Source organism: Musca autumnalis, unplaced genomic scaffold, assembly GCF_047663935.1.
Source record: "Musca autumnalis isolate F117 unplaced genomic scaffold, ASM4766393v1 scaffold_4, whole genome shotgun sequence".
Taxonomy (NCBI): Eukaryota; Metazoa; Arthropoda; class Insecta; order Diptera; family Muscidae; genus Musca; species Musca autumnalis.
Genome location: NW_027411977.1, coordinates 133,637,027 through 133,649,163, shown reverse-complemented (window position 1 = coordinate 133,649,163; position 12,137 = coordinate 133,637,027). Strand labels below are relative to the sequence as shown.

Here is a 12,137-nt window from a genome sequence, read left to right as displayed (position 1 = left end):
ATTAGCAGTTGAATAAACTCTTTGAAGTGAATCCGTTTGCCATAATTATACAAATATAAATTACAGGCATTGTCTTGACTATCTGTCAAAGTTTTCGTGAATAACCATATTACATCTAATTAATTAATTAACCTCAGCTTTGGAAACTTTTGTTTCATAGAATTGTGTTTTTTATAGTGAGTTATGCTACTTAATCTTAATACCAAATGCAGGATATAAATCTTTTTTGCGAAAACTTATCTATTAGAGATTGTTTGAGATGTTCCAACGTTCACTGTTAGCCACAAGAATTAATCTTAATAAAGAAGAACTTTTTATTACCCTATGTCCATTATATGAGCATTTATTTCAATTACTTAATTCTAAAAAATCACTAACTCGTCCATCAAAAGTTGCGATATAAAATTAACCTCATATTTATTTTACCGTAAACTTGAATACTTGACCAGACAGCTACGACATTTGTGTACGTGTATTAGTGTGTATATCTATTAACCATACCCACATGAAATAATCATTATACCCTACACCACACAGTGGTAAGGGGTATTATGTCTTTGTGCATTTGTATGTAACATACAAAAGGAAGCGAAATAGACCCATAGTTCCTTTTGGGGATATACATATTATCACTTTCTGAGTCGATTTATGCATGTCCGTCCGTCTGTCTGTCCGTCTGTCCATCTGTCCATGTATTTTTTTTTCGCAACGTACAGGTTTCATTTTTTGTCCGATTCAGCTGAAAATTGGGGACTACAACTTTTTTAGCCGTAGGAAGAACGCTATTGCTTTTGGTGAAAATCGGTTCAGATTTGGATATAGCTCCCATATATATTTTCGGCCGAAATTTTGAATGTGTGAATGAATTCGGTCTACAAATAAGTGTGCCAAATTATATCGAAATCGGTTCGGATTTGGATATAGCTCATATATATATTTTCGGCCGATCTCACGTATTTTCTGTACCACACACGCTATATATGTCCAATTTTAATGAAATTAGGAATGTGTGAATTCGGTCTAGAAATAAATGTGCCAAATTATATCGAAATCGGTTCAGATTTGGATATAGCTCCCATATATATGTTCGCCCGATTTCATGAATTTGCTGCACCAAACACGCTATATACGTCCGATTTTGATGAAATTTGGAATGTTTGACTGAATTCGGTCTAGAAATAAGTGTGCCAAATTATATAGAAATCAGTTCAGATTTGGATATAGCTCCCACATATATTTTTGGCCGATTTTACGTATTTTCTGTGCCAAACACGCTATATATTTCCGATTTCAATGATATTTGGAATGTGTGACTGAATTCTGTCTAGAAATAAATGTGCCAAATTATATCGAAATCGGTTCAGATTTGGATATAGCACCCATATATATTTTCGGCCGATTTCGCGTATTTGCTGCTCCAAACACGCTATATAAGTCCGATTTCAATGATATTTGGAATGTGTGACTGAATTCGGTCTGGAAATAAATGTGCCAAATTATATCAAAATCGGTTAAGATCTGGATATAGCTCCGATTTATATTTTACATATTCACAGTGGTGTAGGGTATCATATAGTCGGCCCCGCCCGACTTTGATCCTTTCATTACTGGTTTTAGTTAAACGTATATACATGTCTGTTCGTCTGTCTGTAGAGATAACTCTAGTGTCCGAACGGATTGAAATGGTGGATAAAACGTTGGTCAGATGTATTGTAGGCCCTTATAATTTTTTTTATTGAAATTTGGCTATATAAGTCCACGTTTTGGTATAGCAACCATATATCGCCACGCATCGTTTTTAGGAATATTGAAGGTGGCAGAAGTGTTTCTAGAAGGAAAAAAAGCATTTGTACTAAACATTTTTTATATTATGGTATTTACTTCAGAAAACTTTATGGTGGAGCTTATTTAACTGTTTTCGAAAGTGCAGTACCAATTTTATGTTTGCCGTGATAATGACCTACATATATTTTCAAAAACAATTTTAGGTGATTTTCCTATTTTGGAATATCTCGCATTTTATTAAAGGATTTCCCCAGGGAACAATTCATTAGATCCGGAAGATAAAACAACTAAAATGGAGTTCGAGGAAAAATACGATTTTTAGAAAAATGTTCGCACAACATTTCTGCCTTTAGATGCAGATTTCTGCGAAACTGTGAAGACTACATTCACGATATACATATCAAATAAAACAGTAAATAAAATCATGAAAAGTGTGGTTTACTCACAAATCGAGAGAAATTAAGAAGACACGTTGATTTCAACCCATTTTACCCATTTTTTAACATAAATATAGCCACATATTTCACGCAAATAAACTTTTAACGCCAATATTTTTTGCCACGTGCAAAAATATTTCATTTTATCAAGAAGCATTGAATTTGTATAATATACAATCACAATTCGGGCTATAATAGGGTAAACCATTGCTTCAGCTATGTTAAATTTTCATAAATAATGTCCAAAAAGAAAAATATGCGTTGTTTACAGTGACTTGAAAAAATCACTTTGCATAAAAAAGTGTATTTACTGGTGAACAGTTTCGTCCGATAATTTTTCTCATCTTTCGACACGGATTGATAAAATTAAATCTTTGTATGTCGATAAAGGACCATCCTATAGCACTAGAAAAACTGGTTTAATGAATTCAATCGTGGCCGACACTCGCCAAAAAAATGAAGTTCGTGAGGGTCCTCCAAAAACGCAGCAATCGGCAGTAGATGCAGCAATCGTCAGTAGATGCTGTAAAAGCGTTCAAAATCCATGTTTTGGAGATACTCTCAATCAAGCCACTGTAAACAACCCAACACATGGTCATATGTCAAACTGTCCTGCGTACACTAAAAACTGTTAAACTTTCCAAAAAATGTCAAAATACGCCTGACGACTGTGCGTGTTGCCTAGGCCAGAAGGTTTTTAGTGACCCTCGTATGTAAATATGGTGCCAATTGTTCGTAGATATATGTTTTGGCCTCTTGAAACCTCAAATGACGAATTATTGCTATTTTTGTATGAAAAACAAGTAAGACAGATATATATCCTCAGCCTTTGTGAATTGAAACTTTCATCTACGGACAGATCGAATGTATTTAGGGCCTTCTCAAAATATTGTGGCTCTTTTCGGACATTTGAACCTGCCGAAAAAATGGGGATTAGGATTAAAGTTCAAAAGTGCTGCGCAGAAGGTACTTAAAGAAATGGACCGACATAGTCCATTTTGGAAGCAGATCTTATTTTGAGAATCATATCTTTCCGATAGATATCGCCCAGCAAAAAAGTCCTCCCAAAACCATGGGTTTTGTAAGGGATTTTTGGCAGCCGTAACTACTCACAAACCCCCTTTCTTCCCCATTATTTTTACAAGGGCATGTCGCACTCAGTTTCTATTTATTTTATGACCACTAGAATAACTAATAATTCTGTGGCCACTAGAACTTGAAAAGTAAGGTGAAAAAAATTATATTTTTAGAACAGTTGATGTAGAGAATTTGTTTTTAATTTCATCACACTTCTTACTTTTATTTTATTTCGCTGTCTGCCCGAATTGAACCCACGAACCCTCTGATTTCTAGCCAAAGACACTACACACTGTGCCACGCACACGAATATTAAGGGTTGCTTAAGAACTTAAATGTGCAGTGCACATGTGCACCACGAACTGTTATTTTTTAATTAACAAAAACTCGCGTGCCGACGGTGAGCGTTGAACACACAACCCTAGGATTTATAGTCGGGCACACACACAGTGTACCACCCTCCTCATTACTTAGTGAGGAGTAAAGTAAGTAGGTTTGCCTTGTAAATTTTTTAAGAACCCATTGCTTTTCAGATTACTTGTAATGCGAAAAGAAGCTTGTTTACATTACTTTGTAATGGGTTACGTAATGACTAACCGATCCGAATTTTTGCTGGGCGCTATCGCCCACTAGTCATTTCAGTTGGTCATCGTATACATTTTGGAGCAATATGCCAGGAAGCATGGACTTGTCCACGGAAAACATAATATGGCTGTAAACAGGATCACAACGAACAACATCGGTATACATTTCCAAAGGATCTTCGAACAGACCCTAAGCTGCACTTAGGCACAAATGTTGAATTTTTGTGGGGGAGGTACCCTAAGGGGAGTACCGATATGGGCCATTTTAGAAGTTAAACTAAATTTGGACAAAATATTAGGAGATCTTAAGTTTAGACCATTGGTTGCCCCGTTCAAGAGATATCGTGCATACCATTTTAGTGACATTTTTTAAATATTGAGGGGGTAATACCGGAAGTTGTGGACCGGTACTACCCATCTTCGAACTGAAAGTATGTTTGGACAAAATATGACGAAGGCCAAATCGGTTGATCAGTTCGAGAGTTATCTTCCCCCTGAGGAAACTTGTACCGTCGAATGAGGACTATTCACTGTCAATACGAAATTTTGTGTGGGAGGTATCCGAAGATGTGGACCAATTGAGTCCATATTGGAACCTCTCCCAAGTCTGATAGAAATTTCTCGATGTGCAAAGTATGGGGGGGGGGGGTGGGTTCCGGAAGGGGTGGACCGATATGACCAATTTTTGAACTTAAACTAAGTTTGTACAAAATGTTGAGTAATCTAAATTTTGGGCAGAATCGGTTCGAGAGCTCCAGCCAGACAGGCAGCAGATTCGTACTGGGGAATTTTTCCTTAACCTATGTACCAAAAATCTTTGATGTAGCGTGAAAAAAATTTAACTTTTTTTTTGAAACGGAATATGAAATAATTGACAATATTCGTGATATACCCTCGTTAGCATAAATGCTGAGGGTATAATAAGCTAAAATCCTCCAAGTATCAAAAATGCCGAAAACCACTTATTTGGGGGCTATATTAAAACCTGTATCGATACAAAAAATTCTGTTGGAATGTTTTATTCCCATATCGAAGACTAATGGTCTGTTCCAGAACTGCAAGAATCTACTAATTTTTACTATTTTTTCCGATAACTTAAAGGGAAAAATTTTATCGTGGTAAAAAGTAGCATCGTAGTAAAAAGTAGTAGGTTCTGGAACAGAGCATAAATTTAAAATGTTTGTAAATTCATTTAGATAATGTGGCTTTATGAGCGTGGACCAATACCAACAATTCTTTGAAGGAATGTTTTATATTCCCAACGAAGGCTAGGCTAAAACCCTGAAAATACCGAAAATCGGGCGGTACCCTTCTATGGGGGCTATATCAAAACGTGGATATGTACTAACAAATTTCTGGGGAAAAGTTTTCTAGACGCACGGAAGACAGCATACAAAATTGCAGCCTTTTCTGTACGATAATAAGGCTAAAATAGCCTTTTCGGTGTGATAATGAAGCTAAAAACTAGAAAATAATAGGCATACCAGATGTGGCTGGGCAAAGATGGAGTTTGGTAACTTCCATATATTTATTCGAATATTATTGGAATTTTTCAGTTGCGATGTAAAATGGATTATGGTGATTCAGCAACGGCCTGTTCAATTTCATTATGAATTTTTCATTTAGCTTGAGTTGAAAAATTAGCAGAAATTAACCTTTTACCTAGCTCCAAATTACAATGTGCAACATTTTCAAGGTAATTTTGTGCAAACAGTTTCAAATGCGGTTTTTATGAAAGTACAGACGCAATAGACAAAAACCCTCTTTGGGTTTTGTTTTGTTAGATCGGGTTCGGATATTTGGCCCTATCTAAACATGGCTAAATATTGACTTTTTAAAGAAAATCGGGGCTATATCTTTGAATCCAATACGAAGCTTTCCATGACATCCGCAGAAAACTTGTAGATAAGAACAAGAAGAATGTATTTGGAAACATAATGAACATGAATAACCTCATTTATTGCCTCAAATTTTATAATATATCTAAAATTTCCTTGATTTGTATATATTTCGCAGCGTATCTCCAAAACCGTCAGATTTTTCATAGTGTTATCCTTGGGAAAAATATCCGCTGGAATGTAATACACAACTCTTCAGAACATACCATTGTAGAGAAATTCCTCTATCGCGTTGTTTCTAGCATATTTTTCAACGACAATTTGATAAATTGATCAACAATACAATGAAATTTCAAATATAAGAAGTTGTTTGCATTTTCAGTGTTGTACAGTGTTATAATAAGTTTCTTTTTTTAATTTTACAACCACAATCACAATAAAAACACCCATGCCAAACATTTCCAAGTTGGTGGAAATTATCAAAAAATATCTTTAAGTGTACACAGGAGGGAAGTTTAACATTAATACCATTATTGTAAAATCCCCAAAGGTTAGACTAAACGATTTTGTCTGCACAAAACACACAACCATAACATAGTGATAAAAGCCACAATAGTAACTTACCGTTCCAAACATATGAGGATGCATGCGAAACTCTACAGAACCACCTGATGAACGTCTGGGTTTACTCATGTCTAGTCTAAGGATACCAGGCTTGGGACGACGATTCATTGCAGTCATAATGGGTTGTTGTATGGTAGGTTCACTGGATCCTAACGAACTTGTGGAAGGATAAGCCAAGGGAGATGGTGTTGCGGTTGCCAATGATGTGGAAGATAATGGCTGAACCATAGAAGAAGCTGTAAAGGTGGATAAACGGCGCCTTTGTTGTGGCAGCATTTGTGGAGGTGGTACCTGCTGTTGCTCCATGTCCTGCTCCTGATCGTCCTGTTGCTGCTGGTATTGTTGTTGTTGCTGCAACAAGCGTGGTTGTCGCTTGATTTCCTCCAATATACCTTTGGGATCCTCAAAAAAGTTTTTCTTTTTCATATCGTTTGCTTTCAGTGGTAACGTTCAATTTTATTTCACACTTTAGTGTTTAAATTGCGCTTGAAGGAGAAAATGAAATGCATTTTTCCATTTTTCAAAATGGCGAAGCACTTAATGAAATGTTTATTTATGATTTCTTTTTTGTCTAAATTGTTTTTGTTTCGTTAGAAAGTTTATGGCTAAAACGCGTAGACGTCCGTTTAGCGCCGTATTCTAGGCAAGACTATAACCTGAATTCATTAAAAACTACAACAATTGTTGGCTCATCAAGTGGACGTCAGAGAAATTGTGGCTATTAAAAGCAAGAACAACACACACTGGCATTTAGTAGAATTTACTATCTTCTCATAAAAGTTAAGAGACAGACACACTGACACTCTCACAAACAATTACACTGTTTAGTGAATGTGTATGTGTGTTTGTGTGTGCATACTCATGCATACATACACTTCACGGCCACACAATTTTATATGATTATTATCATTTTTTTGTACTATCCTAAGGTACTTTATAATATGTCCTATTTCTTGTCCTCCGTTGCGTCTTTGTGTCGCAACTTTTGTCGTGTTCTATCGTTCTTCTTATCAGACGCACTTTTTTAATTTAAAAGTTTACGTTTTTTGTTGCTGCTAACCTGTGTTTTTTGTGTATGTGGGCTTGTGCGTGAGTGTATTTGGTTGCCGCCTTTATCCTGGCTGACATTAACATGTTGCTTTTTAACGCTTCCATTGCCACCATTGCCTTTGCTGATGTCTATCGACTTCCTCACTGTCATGTCAGTTATGAAAATAACAATACGAGCAACAGCTTGTTGTTGTTTCTTTTTTTTCTGGAATTAGCTGTCACATCAATTCGCGGATAAAGCCTGTGAGAATGTCCAGAACATGCATGCATGTTGGTATACTTACCTTTTTTAATAATAGCGTCATATTTGCGGCCTTAAATAGGCGTTGACAAAATAACAGCCACATTGGTTTTGCAGGATTTTATGTGGAACGGAAATTTAGTGGAACGGAATATTAGTGGTTTAATTATATAAGGTGAATGTCTGAATTCGCTTCCCAGACCTGACAATATTACATTTTTAACGGTTAAGAAATGCCCTCGGCGTAATATAAACGACATTTCCCGAGTATTTGAGCCATATTTTATGGCCGAGTTCAATTGTTTCTGCGATTCGTTCGCATAATGCTTAACACGATCATCGTTACTCCTTCCAGTTCCAACGAGGCGACTGCTGGAACGGCTACACTGCTGCTACGACTACACAGAGCCGATAGTCGTCAAAACGATTACCCAATGCTGACGACACCTAGCCGTGTATAATCAACCTGATTATGCCAAGCCGACGATACCTAGCCGAGTATCATTAACCCTACACCAGACCAAGAGTCATCAACACGATTACACCAAGCGGACTATCACCAATCCCTACAACAAGTTGAGCCGCTTCAACCGGACTACACTAGACCGAGTATCATCAACAAGCCGAGCCGCATCAACCCAACCACAGCTAGCCGCGAAGCATTAAACTAATGATTATAAATGTCGTATTTACAGGCGGTACTTAAATTAAAAACAAACAAGTAAAAACGCGGTAAGTTCGGCCGAGCCTAACTTTTTATACCTTCTACCATGAAATACTCTGATCGGTCGGTCGGTACCGTTATATGGGGCTACAAAAGAACGTGGACCTATGTCCATAATTTTGTTGGAGAAGTTTCTTGATCACTGGAAACCTTAAATGTCAAATGTCAGCTAATTCGGTCAGAAATGTAGCTAAAAGCATCAAAATACCTTAAATCGGGAAGTACCGTTATATGGGACCTAAACCAAAACGTGGACCTATATTCACCGTTTTTGGTGTAGAAGTTTTTTTATTCTCTTGTAACTCTAAGTGCCATATTGGAGCCAATTTGGGAGGGAAATTTAGCTAAAATCCTCAAAATACCTTAAATCGGGAGGTACCGTTATATTAGGGCTATATCAAAACGTGGACCTATCTTGAAAATTTTTAGTGGAGAAGTCTAGTCCATTATGAACCTCATATGTCATATTTCAGCTAGTTTGGTCAAGAAATGTATATAAACTCCTTAAAATACCTTAAATGGGGTGCTACCGTTATATGGGGATAATACCAAAAGGTGGACCTATATAGCCCATCTTCTAACTCCAACTGCCTATGGAAAAAAGACAGTCGGGTGCAAAATTTTAGCGTTCTATCTTAATTATTGCGGACGCTAGAGTGATAACAATAGACGTACAGGCGGACATACATAGCTAGATCGTCTTAGGATTTTATACAGATCAAGAATATATACATATCACGGTGCTCTTGAAGCAAATTTAAATGGAAGGTGCTTACACCTGGGAAGTTTTTGCAGATTTTGAAACTACAATGTTCATAGATGAGAACAATCAAAAAACGAAAAAAATCGCCGGAGCGCTTTTTAAATAAATCGCGATTCAAGTTGACATTTTTAGGGGTTGTTTAGGTTTTTGCGATGTTGTTTGGAAACCGCAAGTCCTATAAAAATGGGACTAAAGAAAATGTTGTAGCTATCAAAATTCTCTACAAGATTGACCTGTATGGTATTCTCATCGGTTTTACCGTTTTTGAGATATAGAAGTTCAAATTGGGACAATTAAAATTCAATTCAATTCTGTATCGCCCCCTTATAAAACAATGTCATGAAGGGTGCGCCTTAACTAACTTTTAATGAAAAACGCTTACACAGGGGACGTTTTTCTGAATTCTGAAACAGCAATGTTCATAGATGAGAGAAATCCAAAAACGAGAAAAAAATCGCTGTAAGGATTTTGAAATAAATCGCGGTCAAAATTCACATTTTTAGGTGTTTTTTAGGTTTTCACGATTTTGCTTGGAAACCGCAAGTCCAATCGAAATGGAACTAAAGAAAATGTTGTAACTGTGAAAATTCTCTAGAGGATTGACGTTTATGATTTGTTCCCAGGCTGTACCATTTTCGAGATAAAGAAGCTTAGTTTACATTTTTAGGTTTTTTTGTTAGGGTTTTCCTGATTTTGCTTGACTACGGCAAGTCTTATCGATATGGGACCTGAGCAAATCTTAAAGCTGTGAAAATTCTCTACAAGACTGGCTTAAGTAACTTACCCTAGGTTGTACCATTTTTTAAATATATAAGTTTAAGTTGGGAATTTGCAGTCGTGACATTGTTTTATAAGGGGGCGATACAGAATTGAATTGAATTTTAATTGTCCCAATTAGAACTTCTATATCTCAAAAACAGTAAAACCGATGAGAATACCATACTGGTCAATCTTGTAGAGAATTTTGATAGCTACAACATTTTCTTTAGTCCCATTTTTATAGGACTTGCGGTTTCCAAGCAACATCGCAAAAACCTAAACAACCCCTAAAAATGTCAACTTGAATCGCGATTTATTTAAAAAGCGCTCCGGCGATTTTTTTTGTTTTTTGATTTTTCTCATCTATGAACATTGTAGTTTCAAAATCTGCAAAAACTTCCCAGGTATAAGCACCTTCCATTTAAATTTGCTTCAAGAGCACCGTGATATACTTTATATGGTCGCAAATGATTAGTTCGATGTTTACAAACAGAAAAATAAACTTAATGTACCCTCCATACTATCGTGGAGGGTATAAAAAAGCATCAGTCAGCTTTGCCGACAGAGATATTTTTTTGTGTGAATTGACATTCCGAATATATGCTTACTTTTTGCAAATAAACTGATTTGGAGTATGCACCAGAAGGAATGCAGAGACATGGTCCATTTTGGAACTGGACTTTATTTTGGGAATCATTCCTTTCGATAGCTATTGCGCCCACCAGCCATTTTAGTTGGTCCTCGTAGGAAGTAAAGCTTTTCGACAATTATGTTAGGAAGCATGTTCTTTCCACGAAATACATTATATAGCTCTTAGCAGGACCACAAGGAGTACCTTCGGAATACATTTCCAAGGATCCTCAAACAGCCTTACTTAAGTGTAAAAGTGGAAGGTAAAGGTTGGATATACCCGAAGATGTTGTCCTATACTCAATTTGGTCCATTATCTCAGGAAGTACGGACTTGCCCCTGCAAAAATGATACCGTCGTAAAAAGGGCTGCGAGCACCCATGCATTGAAGTAAATATTAACAATTGGTAACTACTGAGCTCTTTCCCTACGTTAAGTATAAAATTCATTGGAGGAGAATAATATCTTATCTGATGATAATCACATTAAGCTGATAATTTTCTAGGGCTCACTTTAAAAATTAAAAGTAAACACACATCACAACAAAACTGCCAAAATGAATCTAAAATAGACACACAGCACGGTGGACGATTTGTTTGTTGTTATTTTTGACAAACTACCAACATAGTTACGATGATTCTCTGCATTGTGGAAACGCATAACTGTGGGAGTAGCTAATTTGAATTCGGTTGAATTCGCATTTAAACGAATTCGTCGGTCACATTTATTCTTGAGCTCGAGTCGTCATAAAATTGGGGAAGAGTTCTTTTTTTCAATGCAAAGAACTAAGAGAACTGACGAGTCCAAGTGGCGTTGGACGAAACTAGTATTCTCTGCCCTTTCCTAAAGTAAATCAATTTTAGCTACACCCACTTTAAAAACTTGTTGTTTTTAAAATTTGAAAACAATAAATCTGTGATTAAGCTGGGCTTACTTCAAAAATGTATTAAATTTATTTTTATTTTAGCGAAAATAATAAAAAATCTTGAAATAAATCTAAATTATCCTGCCCAGAGTCTGTACAAACCTCTAAAAATAAATTAAACAAGTAAAAAAGCATTAAGTTCGGCCGGGCCGAACTTTTCATACCCTCCACCATAAAATATTCATTCCTGTCCCCAACTTTAAGTGAGTACGTTAAAATGTCATATAATGTACATAAAATGCTTCATTCGGGAGGCCCTTTTTTATGGTGCCTATATCTAACTGTTGACAATTTTTGGTGGACTAGAAATTGGGAGGTACTGTTATATAGGGGTTATAATAAAACATGGGCCTATGTTGACAGTTTTCGATGGGAGCCTTTAATGTCAAATAACTCCTAATTCGGTTAAAAAATTTAGCTAGAATCCTCAAAATATCGAAAATCGGTACATAACGTGGGAACTTCAAATGTCATTAATAGCTAGTTCGGAGGTATCTGGGCTATACGAAAATATGAACTTAAATGAACAATTTTTGTTGCAGAATTTTTGTTGACTTTTAAATTTAAAATTACAGAAAGTTCGTCCAAAAAATAAAGCTAAGGTACGGAAAATCGGGAGGTTTATTTTGGGGCTATACAAAAACATGGACCTACGTTCGGTTAAACATTTTAAGTAAAATCCTCAAAGTACCGAAAATAG

At 36.2% G+C, this 12,137-nt stretch overlaps 1 protein-coding gene across 1 annotated transcript in view; it reads right to left on the bottom strand.

Moving 5' to 3' along the window:
* LOC141402519 (uncharacterized) overlaps nucleotides 1-6,974 on the bottom strand; it is a 177,546-nt gene extending 170,572 nt beyond the window's left edge. Inside the window, exon 1 of the mRNA XM_073983998.1 lies at nucleotides 6,346-6,974. Within this exon, the coding sequence (XP_073840099.1) occupies nucleotides 6,346-6,771 (426 nt within the window). The 5' untranslated portion in view covers nucleotides 6,772-6,974. The remainder of the gene's footprint in view (nucleotides 1-6,345) is intronic.
* Between the last annotated feature and the right edge of the window lie 5,163 nt (nucleotides 6,975-12,137).